Source organism: Lepidochelys kempii, chromosome 3, assembly GCF_965140285.1.
Source record: "Lepidochelys kempii isolate rLepKem1 chromosome 3, rLepKem1.hap1, whole genome shotgun sequence".
In the NCBI taxonomy this organism is placed as follows: domain Eukaryota; kingdom Metazoa; phylum Chordata; order Testudines; family Cheloniidae; genus Lepidochelys; species Lepidochelys kempii.
Genome location: NC_136382.1, coordinates 43,848,197 through 43,864,197, shown reverse-complemented (window position 1 = coordinate 43,864,197; position 16,001 = coordinate 43,848,197). Strand labels below are relative to the sequence as shown.

The 16,001-nt window shown below is 39.7% G+C and overlaps 1 protein-coding gene across 2 annotated transcripts in view; it reads left to right on the top strand.

Annotated features, from left to right (window-relative positions):
• Window positions 1–16,001, top strand: part of CSMD1 (CUB and Sushi multiple domains 1) — a 2,003,711-nt gene that overhangs the window by 1,218,985 nt on the left and 768,725 nt on the right. For both annotated transcript variants that reach the window (XM_073336216.2, XM_073336215.2), the window contains exon 7: window positions 11,807–11,884. In XM_073336216.2, coding sequence (XP_073192317.1) covers window positions 11,807–11,884 — 78 coding nt within the window. The remainder of the gene's footprint in view (window positions 1–11,806; window positions 11,885–16,001) is intronic.

The window sequence follows — 16,001 nt, the reverse complement described above, 5'->3', positions numbered from 1 at the left end:
AGAGGAGGCAGAGTAAGCCTTTAGCAATGCGTGCTCACATTATAAGAACATAACAAAAGAACATACAAATGGCCATACTGGATCTGACCAATGGTCCATCTAGCCCAGTATCCTATCTTCTGACAGTGGACAGTGCCAGATGCTTCAGGGGCAGCGAACAGAATATGGCAATTATCAACTGATCCTTCCCCCATCGTCCCGTCCCAGCTTCTGGAAGTCAGACATTTGCATGGGGTTGCATCCCAGACCATCTTGGCTAATTGCCATTGATAGACCTATCCTCCATGATTTTATCTAATTCTTTTTTGAACCAGCTCTTCTTTTGGCCCTCACAACATCCCTAGGCAATGAGTTCCACAGGCTGGCTGTGTGTTGTGTGAAGAAATATTTCCTTTGGTTTGTTTTAAAACTGCTGCTTATTAATTTCATTAGGTGACTGTAGCAGGGGACAAAGTCATTTGGAGACCCTGGGGTTCAGTAATCACTGGTGTCATTTATTTACAGGTTTTGCTCCCACCACCTTTTAACCATACACAGCTTGGGTTCTAGTGTCTGTACCCTGGAGGGAAGAGTTATCACACTGCTTCCACTCTCTCGTTCCCCTTCTCGGGCTTCCTTCCTCCCAGCCTTTTATATAGCCCTAGGCTAACTGGGTGGGCAGCTGGTTTTCTCTCAGCAGCTCTCATTTACTTCCTTTAATGGAAGCTATCCTGACAGAGGGCTGACTTAACAGTTCTTGCCCAGCACCCTGTCACAGTGACCCATAGTTCTGATGTTATCTGAAAGGGTAAATAACACGTCCCTATTCACTTTACCCACAACATTCATGATTTTCCTATCATATTGCCCCTGAGTCATCTTTTTTCAAAGCTGAACACTCCCAGTCTTTTTAATCTCAACTCCTATTGAAGCTTTTCCGTACGCCTAATCATTTTTATTGCTTTTTCTGTCCCTTTTCCAATTCTATATGGGGCAGCCAGAAATACACCCAGTATTCAAGGTGTGGGTGTACCATGGATTTATATAGTGGCATTATGATTTTTCTGTCTTACTATCTGTCTCTTTCCTAATGGTTCTTAACATTCTATTAGCTTTTTTGACTGCCGCTGTGCATTGAGCAGATGTTTTCAGCAAACTATCCATGATGACTCCAATATGTCTTTCTTGAGTGGTTAGAGCTAATGCAGACCCCATCATTTTGTATGTATAGATGGGATTATGCTTTCCAGACTCTATTGGATTGATCAACATTGATTTTCATCTGCCATTTTGTTGCCCAGTCACCCAATTTAACTCTTTGCCATCAGTGTTGTACTTAACTATCTTGAGTAATTTTGTATCAAAGTTACTAATAAGTCATTTATTCTGCAAAAGAAATATTAAAAACAAAGCAGGAAATTCAAGAGTGTGTCTCTACTGGAGACATTACTTCTCTTTTAAGAAAGAGAGCTGCTTACTGTGCGGATGCTGTTTCCTAGGCAAGTTGAAACAGATATTTATTATTCCCATAGTTAATAGATGGATTCTGTCTAATTATTATGGGTAATACAAATAGTTTATAGAAGGTGAAGGGAAGTTTGTTGAAAAGTTGGCGCATCTGGTTTAGTTTATGATAGTAAAGTGAGACAATTTATGAGTGGCAGTACCCCAGGGAGAAGGGGTTGTTCTCAGCTTATTGCTGTGGAAGGGAGAGGGGGAGATTTTAATGTATGTACAGTAGAACCTCAGAGTTATGAACACCAGAGTTACAAACTGACCAGTCAACCACACACCTAATTTGGAACCAGAAGCATGCAATTGGGGGGAGGGATAGCTCGGTGGTTTGAACATTGGCCTGCTAAACCCAGGATTGTGAGTTCAATCCTTGAGGGGACCATTTAGGGATCTGGGGCAAAAATTGGGATTGGTCCTGCTTTGAGCAGGGGGTTGGACTAGATGACCTTCTGAGGTCCCTTCCAACCATGATATTCTATGATCCAAATGATTAGAGACAATAACAACAAAAAGCAAATACAGTACAGTGCTATGTTAAACATAAGCTACTAAAAAAAAGGGAAAGTTTAAGAAAAAGATTTGATGAGGTAAGGAAACTGTTTCTGTGCTTGTTTCATTTAAATTAAGATGGTTAAAAGTAGCTTTTTTCTTCTGCATAGTAAAGTTTCAAAGATGTATTAAGTCAATGTTCAGTTGTAAACTTTGCAAGAACAATTATAGTGTTTTGTTCAGAATTACAAATGTTTCACAGCTACAAACAACCTCCATTCCAAGGTTTTCATAACTCTGAGGGTCTACTTTAATGCAGCCAGTAAAACCTGATCCCCAGGAGGGGTATTATTGAACAGACAGAGGTCTTTCTGAGCTTATTGACATAACACAGGAAACTAAGGTTTGGGGCCACTTTCAGAGCTGCCCTATGGCTGCAATGAGGTGGCTGGGAGGACCGCATGTATTGACAGGGGCAGATTAAATTATTGCGCTCCTAACTTTTTCTGTTTTATTTTCATAAGCATTGACTGAGCTTCTGTATGTTGTTTTGGTATTTTGTGAGTTTTCTTAATTTGCGGGTTTGTCTTTCCATATTCAAAAACTGAATCTGGATGCATCTTACTTATATTCAGGAATTTCTATTATAGAAGATCATAGTCTTTTAATTGCTGGAGTACTGCAAAAATACTTGTTTTTGAAGAATAAGTGATTCATATAAATTGGAGATGGAAAATGACTTTGTCTTTTGGTTCAACCCCATGTTAATACAGAATTATTCCCTGTATTGCATTTTCTGGTGCTTTGTTTAGTTTAGTTTAGCTAAGTGATTTTGATTGCCCCATGAAATTCAGTAACTGGAATAGTTGCTTAAAACAGATACTCAGATAGTATCTTAACATCTCAGACCGTCTTTTAAACAAAAAAGTTACTTGTAGAGTGGTTTCAGACAATCGTATAGAATGGTATAGTTTTATTAAACACCACACCATGTCTTTGTTTTATATTAATCAGTTTATGTCTCCTCTCCATGATTTATATTATCCAGCAACTATTTTGGATTTAACGGGAGATACTGCTAATTAACCTTACATCTCCAGAATACGTCATTATTAAATTAAAATCAGTTTTAATGGTTTAAAAGCCCTAATCATTGGCATGGTGCTTACACACAAGTGTTAGCATATAGGCTTGTTTGTCAGCCTGAGATAGAATTTGGGGTTTGACTTTTTGATACTCCTATATCTTATACTAATATGTGTGAACAAAGGACAAAGACATTGTATAAAGAACAGGAGTACTTGTGGCACCGTAGAGACTACCAAATTTATTAGAGCATAAGCTTTCATGGGCTACAGCCCAATTCATTGGATGCATAGAATGGAACATATAGTAAGATATGTATATATACAGATAAGTTGGAAGTTACCATACAAACTGTGAGAGGCTAATTAGTTAAGATGAGCTATTGTCAGCAGGAGAAAAAAAACTTTTGTAGTGATAATCAAGATGGCCCATTTAGACAGTTGACAAGAAGATGTCAGGATACTTAACTTCAGGAAATAGATTCAATATGTGTAATGACCCAGCCACTCCCAGTCTCTATTCAAACCCAAGTTAATGGTATCTAGTTTGCGTATGAATTCAAGCTCAGCAGTTTCTCTACTCGAAGTGAGTGGCTGGGTCATTTTACATATTGGAGTGGTGCAGTTCTTTCCCACATTTTTCCTCATGGCATGGAGAAAGAAATTGCCTTTGCATCATGAATTATAGACTCAGATGGGACCTTGAGAGGTCATCTAGTCCAGTCCCCTGCAATCATGGCAGGACTAAGTATTATCTAGACCATTCCTGACACATCTAACCTGCTCTTAAATATCTCCAATGATGGAGATTCCACAGTCTCCCTACGCAATTTATTCCAGTGCTTAACCACCCTGACAGGAAGTTTTTCCTAATGTCCAACCTAAACCTCCTTTGCTGCAATTTAAGCCCATTGCTTCTTGTTCTATCCTCAGAGGTTAAGAAGAACAATTCTTCACCCTCCTCCTTGTAACAACCTTTTACGTACTTGAAAACTGTGATCCTGTCCCCTCTCAGTCTTCTCTTTTCCAGACTAAACAAACCCATTTTTTTTCAATCTTCCCTCATAGGTCATGTTTTCTAGACCTTTACTTATTTGTGTTGCTCTTCTCTGGAATTTCTCCAATTTGTCCACATATTTCCTGAATGCTCACTACCCCAAGAAAAAATAGAACAAGAAGCTTTCAGCATTATATTTGGAATTCAGAAATTCCATATGTATATCTGTATAGTAGTAGACATTTTACCTTGCTGGTGGATCATTGCCCATCAATTTCAACTATTGGACAGAAACATGGAATTCCATTTTTAGCTGCTGTGCTTATTCAGTGATGGACGTTGCTACTTTCAGCTGATTCCTGTATATTCAATTTAATACAGGGACTCAGCACTTCAGTGCTGATGGGCTGTCACGTTTACCCTGTCCATGCTCCCATCATTCCAAAGAAACTTTGGACAAAGTGTTCTATCTCAGTTTCATGGATAGGTTACCCATCACTAGCACAGACATCAACAACTAATGATGATGTGCTTTATCTTGTGAAGGGAATGGTACTACAGTTGTAAATTATTTGTGAATCACGGTTGCATCTCAGATTTTGGAAGCTCTCCATGATGATCATTTTGGCACTGTATAGATGAAAGCCATAGCCCAGTACCATATCTCATGGTCAGGTATCAAAAAGATACTGAGAGAAAGGTGAAGTGCTATATTATATGTCAGCAAATTCAGCATGTCTGCACCCTTGATCATGGCCTCAGAATCCTTGTTACATATATTCATGTGGACTTTGCTGGACCATAAGAAGGTTATATGTTTTTGATCGTAGCTGATGCCCATTCAGAATGGCCAGAAGTTTTCAGAATAACTTTTACTATAGCTACCATGACCATTGGACATCTTCATACCTTGTTTAGCCAAGTTGGTTTAATGGTACAGTTGGTGAATGACAATGCACCTCAATTCTGTTCTGAAGAATTTCAGAAGTTCCTGGCTTCAACTGGGATTCAGCACATTTGTTCTGCTCCACAGTATCCTGATACAAATGGACTGTACAAAGCATTCTGCTAAACACATAAGCATGCCTTTAAAGCTAACTAGTCTGTTCCAAGTAATCATCAGAAACTGGACAATTTCTTGCTCGTCTACAGAAACACAGCACATGCTGCTACCCCAGGAGTTACATGCAACTCTCTTCTTGAAGTGATCTTTGCATACCTCTTGGGACCTTCTGTGTCCTGATATTGCCTCACATGTAGCCAAATCCCAAACTACATAACTTGATTGAGGATGTGAAACTCATCATCATTCTTTTCGAGTAGGAGACTTAGTTTGGACTCGCAACGACAGTTGTGGAGGGAAATGGGTACCTGGACAACATGTAAAATGCCTGGGACCTGTTTTATTCATGATAAAAACAATCCAAAGGTATTTTATGGAAATGACATATGGATCAGTTGTAGTTTCAACAAGTACCAGAGCTTGGGTATGTTCCAGTTGGACTTTCTGTTCCTCTGATCAAATCTTCCATTACAACTACTAATTTGGATGACTGGTTCGGAGGAATTTTGGTATCATATCCAGTTGATTCCATACTTCTAATTATTCCTGACTGTTCCTGGCCTTCCTTTTGAAAGTAGAAATCAATTATTTATATATAAAATGTGTGTGGATATGTATGTGAACAAAAAATGACAGAAACCCATGTGGTAAGGGAAAAACAAAGGAGGGTTGTCTGTCTAAGCCAACCTGTTAGCTGATAGAGGATATAGTTGCTTCAAACCATTCCTGTTTCTTCTCAGATGTGGGGGCTGTGGACTGGGCTTTTACATGGGCCTCATTAACAGCTGTCAATGGGGCCTTGTGGTGAGTAGCTGGTGTTCATAAGGAGACAGAGAAGAGTAGGAAACAGGAATAAGAAGCTGGGGCAGAGAGTGAGAGTGATTCCTGCAGGGAAGATCTTGGGACTAGGGGAGTTTTGAAGCAATTCCCCAAGGAAAAGGGGTTGTGCTCAGCTTAAGGCTGTGTGGGAGAGGGGGAAGATTTTTTTGTGTGTAATAAAGCCAGTAAAACAAAATCCCAAGAGTGGTATTATTTGAGGTCTTTCTGAGTTTATTGACATATCAACACAGGAAACTAAGGCAAGGGGCCACTTTCAGGGCAGCCCTGTAGCTGCGATGACGTGTCCGGGATGATGTCACATGTTGAGAGGAGCAGATTAATATATTGCACTCCCAACTCTTTTTTTTTTGTTTGTTTTATTTTCATATGTGTTGACTGAACTTTTGTATGTAGTTTTGGTATTTTGTGAGTTTTCTTAATTTGGGGGTTTGGCTTTTCATTTTCAAAAACTGAATCTGGATGCATCTTACTTATATTCAGGAATTTCTATTATTGAAGATCATAGTCGTTTAAATATTGCTAGGGTGCTGAGAGAGCTTCAAAAGTACTTGTTTTGGAAGAATAAGTGATTCAGATAAATCTTCTGATTCAATCCCATGTTCATACAGAATTGTTCCCTGTATTTCATTTTCTGGTGCTTTGTTTAGGTTAGTTTAAAAGTCCCAAAGAATAGGTGGTTCATACCTGAAAGCTGATATTTTTACCCTACTTACCTTTCTCATAATACAAGATGTATTAATGCACCTTTATTGAAATTTAAAACTTACAAAAATATCCATTTTATCCATTATATCTGTACAACTAGTTATCACAAATTATCAGAAAGGAAGAGCACAGTAGAATTCAAAATAAGATTAGACATTTACGTGGATAATGACAACATCCAAATGACTTTAGATAGATATACTTATGACCCACATGTTCCAAGGCATAAGCCATCCACTCACTGATGGGTGCACAGAAGAAATGTCCCCTAATGGCATGTTATTTTATCTTAATTTACTATGGGGTTTCTTGAAATCTGGTCATAGTATAGTCATGGAACTTTAAATTTCCCCCTTTTCTGAACCACTGGGGCTGTCCATTTTTTTTCTCTTGAATTTAATGGAGGCCTAGGGGAATGAGCACTGTACTGGGATTCAGGAGATCGGCTTCAAATCTTGGTTATGCTACTGTTTTGTTGGGTGATCTTGGGCAGGTCACTTCCTTCCTTATGCATCAGTTTCCCTATTTGTAAAATAGGGATAATTATGCTCACCTCTTTTTTGAAAGAGCTTTGAGACCTATGGATAAAAGCACTATATAAGAGATAGGCATTATAATTATTATAATTCGTCCTGTAGGGCAGCAAATCACATAGAGGCATGTTGAGATTCCAGGATGGTACTACATTTATAAATACTGGAAATTTATAGTTACTTTTACAGTTATTTTGTGAATAACAGTGTGATATGGTGAACAAATGGTTTATAGATAACCTTTTTGCCCTGTGATTTTCTGTAATGTTACAGCTGATTAGGAGAAATGTCAGGTGGGGTTGGTCATTGTTCAATACTGACACTAATATTGTTTAATATATTCATTAATAACATGAAAGGTGAATTGAGCATCGATCTGTGTGTTTGGTACAAAACTAAAGTATAGTAAAACACAGAACTGGACATATTAAAATTAAAGTGATTTAGATAAATTGGGATACTGGGCAATTCCAAGGGAGACAAAGTTTAAAATAAAGGATGAAATACCTTTGATGATAATTCACATCCTAGATAAAAGATAGGGAAGTATTATTTAGAAAGCTATCGTAAGGAGTGATCTGGAGGTAATGACAGAAAACAAACTGAATGTAAGTTACAGTTTGATGCTCTTGTGAAGAACAATACTTCAGCAAATACTTTCTAGAAAAAAAAATAATGTATGTATATTTTCAGGACAAGAAAGGTTATATGGGTTGGTTAGTGCAATCAATTGGCTGGGGTAAATAATAAGCATTTCTGAGTCATATTTTGATACAAGTTTGTAAGAGATGAATTTAAGGAAAGAAAAGAGGTGTGTATCTCCTATTCCTTTTGTCTGTGGGTAAAAGACTGCTACCTTACTTGAAGAGATCTTGATAGTGGAGTCCCTGAAATGCAAGGGTGAAGATTCTTTCTTACTTTCTTCCTGTTGGGGCTGTACACTTACATTTACGTGTACGCCTTTTCAGTTTAAAGCCCTGTAAAAGATTAACACTGAACCTACCTGCTGTGTGAATTTGAAATTTCCTTTATTGTCACTATTTACTTTCACTGGTTTCTGGCCCAAAAGCCTCTTTACACTTTGACCCTTTTCTGTCTATAGATGAATTTGGAGATTCCTGTCTATATTAGCTTGTAAGGCGCATATAAGTGTTGTCAGGTGATTATTTTCCTTTTGCTAGGGTTTAATTTTAGTTTATGTGTAATAAAAGGAAGTGTTGCAGTTTGGCTTTACACTGAGTTGTTCAGATTGCATTTGGATTACTGTACTAAATTTTGCTAGACTCTACTATAATATAGATGTTGGAAAATGTTCAAAGACAGAGAACTGAACTCTTACAAGGACTGGAGATTGTGAATTACGGAGAAAGGGAAATGAATTCAATTCACTTAGCCTAAATAAATGTTTAAGAGGAGATATGAGAAAGCTTAGATATGAGAAATACTTAAAAGATGATAAGTTGTGGGTAGAAAAGTGTTGTTTATATTAATTGAAACCCATTGGTCTTTGTTTTACTATTAAATGAAAAATTAAACTAGGAAATGAGGAAAATCTTTACAATGGGAAGAACAATCAGACAGTAGAACAGTTTGCCCAGCAATGTGGCTTTTGCAAACTCAGAGACATTCAAGTGGGTATTAAATGATATATGGAAAGTGCAGTGTAGAGTCTTGCTTCCTTGTCACAGGGGAGATTAGACTAGATAGCTCAAACAGTGGCTTCCAGCATTATCATAATTGTTCTGTTGTCTATCACTTTGCCTTTGAAATACTTCACAATATATATTGTAAAAGACTGTGGTTGCATAATGGTTTGAAGGAAACAAAAGCAGAGAGTATATAAGTGCTTTAATTTTAAGAATTAAATAATATGTCATATATTTCCAGAACCCTTCTGAGCTAACTTTCCACAAAATCAGCTCATTTCTTTTCTCCATTTTCTCATCAGCATATGTGTAAATGATAACATTTTTGACAGAAATCCTTTTGTTTACTGTGAGTAAATTATATAGCAGCCTTAGTGTCTCTAGATGGATACAGCTTTTGCACAATTTACTCTCATTGTTATAAAGATCACGTCAAATTAAGCCCAGGGTCAAACTTATTTCAGTCCATATGGGTAAAAGGATATTTAACTTTCCTTTTATGACTTTTCACACACATTTCCTGAGTTTTAAGCATGTGCTTCTATCTAGTATGGTACAGCGTATATAGCACACAATACACTTCCTATGGTGCCTGCCCAAAGAATGTCAACACTTCAGAGAAGGCTGCCACATTTTCATGGAGAGACAAGATGGGTGCAGTGATATCTTTTATTGGTTCAACTTCTATTGGTGAAAGAGACAAGCTTTCAAGCTAACACAGAAGTCTTCTTCAGGTCTCGGAAGTGTACTCAAGATGTCACAGCTAAATACAAGGTGCAATATCATGTAGCATAAGTAAATATACACATACTGTAGGAGACCATTCAAAGTGAAGTGGACACCTTTGCCGTCAGAGGACAAAAAAGGGGGTTAGTGAAGTACAGATTATTATAATAAACCATAAATCCAGTGTCTTTCTTAAGTACATGATTTTTAGTGTCTAAGAAAGTTATGAACTTAAGCTCTGAGGCTTGTCTTTTGAAGGTGTTGTTCAGGATTCTTTGAGGATGAGAACCGAGAGGTCAGATATGGAGTGATCGCTTTGTGAAAAGCAGTCACCTACTGGAGATACAGACACACCAACTCAAAGCAACTCCAGACCCTGCCATAACAACAGATGCAAAATGTGTAGACATATCTCCACTGCTTTGATGATCACCCTGCCCCAACACATCTTTCAAGATCCGTGGATCTTATACATACCTATCACAATATATTTTGTACCTCAACCAGTGTACTAAATGCCCCCAATAACAACTAGTAGGTAGATGAAACAAAACAACCTACTACGCTTTTGAATGAACTCTCACAGAAAAATGAGAAGATAAAAATGCCATGTCATCTGTGGGTTAACAATAGAAGATATTACCTCATCCACCTTGTCTCTCTAATATCCTCGGGCCAACACAACCAGAGTACTACAAACAACATTTTGATGAAGCAAGTGTAGGCGCTTACTTCCCCTCTATCCAGGTTGTGCTCGACCCCCCGCTCCCACGCCTCAAGCCTGCCATAATTCCATCCCTTCCTCCAAGCCTCCACCCCTGCCTTGCCTCTTTGCCCTTGGTCCATCCCTGGCCTCGCCCCCACTCCACCCCTTCTGCAAGGCCCCACCCTGCCCTGCCTTTCCCCACCCCCACCCTATCCCCAGCCCCGCTCCCACTCCATCCGTTCCTCCAAGGCTCCACCCCCGCCCCCCTTCCCCGGAGCATGCCCATTCCCACTCTTCCCTCCCTCCCAGCGCCTCCTTGCATGTTGCTGAACAGCTGTTCTGTGGCGTACAGGAGGCACTGGGAGGGATGGGGAGGAGTTGATCGGTGGGGCTCCCAGTGCGCAGGAGATGCTAGTGGGAGGGGGACAGCTTGGCTGCAGGTGGGTGCTAAGCACCCACTAATTTTTTTGGAGCACCCACGGAATTGGTGCCTGTGGAAGCAAGAGCAGCAAAGAAGTGTAGTAGAGAAACAAACTTAATACACCCTTTTGTTATATGACACGCAAGTGCCAGTATACTGTTCCTAGCCTTCTGTCTTTTAACATGTTCATACGATTATGTACATATTGTAACTAATGTACAATTTGATAGATCCATATATTAGCAGAAAAGTAGAATTGATCTTAGTTTTGCTGTTTTACTTGTTAATATGGTGAGAAAATATATAAATACATTTTTGCAGGGTTATTTTTCTTTTGCTATTTTGAATTAATTATTTGAAGATGAGGTTCATATATATAAATGTGTAAACTTTAGGATGAGTGTTTAGTATGAATGTGCAAACTTTAAAACTATGAACTATCACATACAAAGTTCCAGGAAAAAGATTAAAGGTTGAATATAAAGAAGGACTTCTCAGTGAATGTACAACATTCTTGAAAGGTGTCATCTGAAGATTGTCTTCAGCATTCTGACATAGAGCAAACTCAAGTTTGTTTGTAAATCAATTACTTTTGTGGGACTATGACACATTCGGTTTAAATTTTGTAGATTTGTTGCATATTTGCATGTGTCTGATTCTATTTTTTATAAAAAAATGGGAAAAGTTTGCTGTTGGGAGTATATTGTACAATTAAAATAGGGTTTTTTAAATTTTATTTTAAGTTTTGTCGTCTACAACAGAAAACATAAATTCATCGTGAGCATGATATCATTAGGACAGTTTTGTCTTTTTTCTGGCTCTAATGAAACTTAAACATTCTGTTTGAAGTCAAAATATTCCTGTTATTACTGCTAATAAATGCTAAGGCTCTCAACTTTCTTCTGATACATAATTAAATTGTTATGGTTTCAGGAAAAAAAGTAAGAAAATTGGGTTATTTGAGAAGTAACTGTAAATTCCATTTCATAGTAGGACTCCATATTGCTTTGTTTTCATTTAGTACATGCATTGTGGATGCAGTGTGTGTTTACTATATGTCTTAATAAACTTTCTTGGTCTTTGTTTGCTTGCTTTGAACAGTTAAAAAAGCAATTGAATTGAAGTCAAGAGGAGTCAAGATGCTACCCAACAAAGACAGTAACCACAAAAATTCTGTCTGTAAGTTGTTGTTGTTGTTACTATTATTATTATTATTATCTTTAGAATGATCGTATACATTGTTATTCTCATTAAAAAACACAAATTGGTAGAGAGACTGTTAGGGAGACCAAACAAACAAACAACAAAGTCCTGAAATGCTGGGGAACAATTATGAAAGCTGCACTGTCTTTTCATTTGTTAGTAACTCATTTTATATCTCCAATGATAATACTGGGGGATGAGGATCATAGTATTTACATTACTCTCTCTGCTTGTTGGGAAATGGGGGATGTGGGGAAAGGCAGCACTTTTCCTTCTGGCTGCTGGGATTCTGGGTTGAGGTTTTCCACTTTTTAACCCTTCCATTGGCCTTAGTTAATTCAGTCTCCCAGAAGTTCTTAAACCCCCACCCATGTGTGACCAGCATGCAGTGTGTCTCAGTGGCTGCTTCTTCCCCTTCATGTGTTAGGGGTAGGGGAGTTAGTAACTCTTTCTATTCCTACCAATCTCTTTCCCCAAGTTGCCAGCAAGATGGGAGGTGGGGCAGGGGGCTCAGCAGCTCCTTCCCTTCTCCATGTGTCTAGTGGATTCTGGAGCAACATAATTTTCCCTTGTACACTTCTTCCCAATGTGTAGTCTCGGAGAAAGATAAGTCTGGTAACTAGAGACCACCAACTTATTTTTGTTTTAAGTAATTGTGCCTTCCTCTTCACCTGAATACCTGACAATCTGAGTAATAGCCTGAGAGATGTTGCCCCCATGAATCAGGCCAAGTTTAAAATAACAACCACAACAGTATCTGCAATTTAATTGTGGATACAAGGGATCCCCTGACCTAAGAACATCCAGAGGGGACTCCTAGGTTCACTCACAACTAGTTATAAGTGTTTGTATAATGATTAACCCATATGAATAAATGAATCCTTGGTGTAATTGCACTGAAATCAGTGGAGTAAAACCAAGGCTGCATTTGGCTTGTTGTGTGCCATTCTAGAAGTACGGAGAGATTGGAAATGATTCTATTCTTTGTTTCTTCGGTGCATCCTTTTGTGCAAAGTGTTTTTGGTGTGCTCACTTGAACGAAAAATGACTGATAAAAGTGTCTGTTTTAAAAATCATGCTTTCCTGGTCTGACACAGAAGAGGAACTTTTTGTGCAAGGTCTAGCTGAATATAGCTGATCCACAGTCTCTGGTGTGTGTATACAAATGGGTGGCTGTTGCATTATTCATAAGGTACTGCTGTGCGTTGTGTGATCTCTGCTTATGCTCTCAAAGCATATCCTGTCAGATACCACATTTAATTATAGGAATTCAAAGTAAGGCAGGCTATTGGAAAAAATGTTTATAAGGCAGTCTGCTGTTGACTTTCAGATATAATAAGGTATTTTTTTTTTCTTTTTTTCTTTTTGCTTGTGAGGTTTTTATGATGTCTTGACTTTTCAACACAGAACTAAAAATAATGTTGTTAGTATTAAAGTAGTCGTACAAGCTGCTAATGTGAAATTTATCAATAAAATTACAGGGTAAACAATAATAAAAATGGATTTTTTTTCCTTAAGCTCTCCCACTCAAATTTTTACAGGTAACTTCTTTTGTTCAATATTAATATCCACTGTAAATAACGATGCAGCTAGGAACACAGTGCTAGGTACTATCAGCACAGAGCTTCATGATACAGTTCAATTAGAAAATAATGGATACATATCCAGGTTATAAACCATCACTTCTCCCCATATGGGATACAATTCTCTACCCAGCAAAAATAAATAAAATAAGAAAACACATCAGCAAATCTCACAGCCAAGGTCAGCTGACTCAGGGTAGTGCTACGGGACTAAAAATAGCAATGTAAGGTTCATCTACTTAGGGCTCATCAACACTGAAACAAAAAGCGGGGGGGGGACTCACAGCCATGAGTCTCAGAGCCAGGTCAACTGACTAGGACTATTGCTATGGGGCTAAAAATAGCACTGTAGATGTTTGGACTCAGGCTGGAGCCAGGTCTCTGAGACCATCCCTCCTTACTGGGTTTCTGAGCCCAGACTCCAGTCCATGCCCAAGCCCAAATAGCTACAGAGCCCCAGTCAAAACATGAGCCCTACTCAGTTGACCTGGACTCTGAGACTCATGACCATGAGTCTTTTCTTTTTTTTGCAGTGTAGATGAACCCTAAGTAACTCCTTGTATGCCATGTAGTTGTACCCATATCAGTCCCAGGATATTAGAGAGACAAGATGGATGAGATGAGAGAGACAAGCATTCGAGCCACACATACCTATGTTCAGTGATGAGCTGCCAAAATCTTAATAACCAGTTCCCTCCTCACCCCATGAGGGGTTTGTGCCCCCCCCGGACCCGTGCCCCCCCACCCCCCTCCCCTGTCCCCTGACTGCCCCCAGATCCAGGCAGGAGGGTCTCGTGGGCCACCGTAGTGGGTGCCCACCCCGCCCCACCCCTAAGAGCCAGAGGGATCTGCCGGGGGGTGAGGTGGGGAGTCCCGGGAAGCATCTGGCAGGTCCCTCTGGCTCCTAGGGGTGGGGTAGCATAGCTGGGGGGGAGAAGGGGGAGCGGCCACTCCCCCGACTGATCACAACAAAAGTGGTGCCTTAGGCACCGACTCCATGGTGCTCTGTGGCAAATTTGGTGGGTGCAGAGCACCCACCGGCAACTCCCCGCCCCGTTCCCGGCCCCAGCTCACCTCCGCTCTGCCTCTACCTCCACCCCTGAACATGCCTTCCCGCTCTACTTCTCTGCCCCACCCCAGCTTCCCACGAATCAGCTGTTCACACAGGAAGCTGGGAAGGGCTGAGAAGCAGGCGGAGGCTTCACGCTCAGGCCCAGGCAGAGGTGAGCTGGGGCGGGGAGCAGTTCCCCTGCGCCCTCCCCCCGGTTACCTGCTGCGGCGCTGGCTGCCTTCCTCGCGCCCCCCCACCCCAGCTCACCTCCGCTCCTCCTCCTTGGGCCTGAGTGTGAAGCCGCCGCTTGCTTCTCAGCCCTCCCAGGCTTCCCGTGCGAACAGCTGATTCGCGGGAAGCCGGGAGTGGGGGGTGGGCGGAGAAGCAGAGCAGGGCAGAGCATAACTCAGTGGCAGAGGCGGAGCGGAGGTGAGCTGGGGCGGGGAGGGGAGCTGCACCCACCAAATTTTCCCCATGTGCTCCAGAGTACCCACAGAGTCGGCGCCTAAGGCTCCACTTTTGGCCGGTTGTTAAATTTAGAAGCCCTTTTAGAACCGGTTGTCCCTCGCTGGACAACAGGTTCTAAAAGGGCTTCTAAATTTAACAACCGGCTCCAGCTCACCACTGCTATGTTGATCTGAAGAAGACCTCTGTGTGGCTTGAATGCTTGTCTCTCTCACCAACAGAAGTTGGTCCAATAAAAGATATTACCTCACTCACCTTGTCTTCCTAAGTCACTTAGTCATTTTTGAAAATTATATACATATTAACACACTGTTAAACACTCAGTGGACATAAGGGACATGTGTTTAAAATTGTTTATTTACTGTGCAACTGGGTAACATTTTCTACACTAAGTGTTTAATGTTATTAGTAAATGCAGAATGTAGAGATGTTTTCATGAGAGTGAAAGTCTCCTTAAACTCCACTGAAGCAAATTTAACTTCATTCTAAGGCATGATTCACTATATATCAAAAATATTTTTTCACCTATTTAAAAAATAGGTATATATTTTGGAATTGGCTAATACCAGAATCACTATTTTTATCCCATAAGCTTTTTATTGTGAACAGTCATCAGATTTACAGCTGAAATAAAAAAAAAGAGTTATTTTTTAGGCAATTATTTTTGCCACGTAGAGTCAAAGAACAAATTACTTTACAGATTCAGTATTGATCACTGGAACACATTTAGGTAAATTAATGGCACACACTGTGTTACTCAGTAGTTAGTCACAATGGCTAATTCCAGAACAGGATGACACTGCTGATTCAGTGTTAAAAAAGAAAGGGGAGAGAAAATCATTATCTGGTATGCAATTGAGGAAAGAAATGGCTAGCATAATGCATTGTGATATAAAACTACAATAGTACTCATGGCAGACTGTTACCATATAATTATATTTCTTAATTTTTTATTAATTGAACTTTAAATCATCCTTCTGCTTCACTCTTGCTC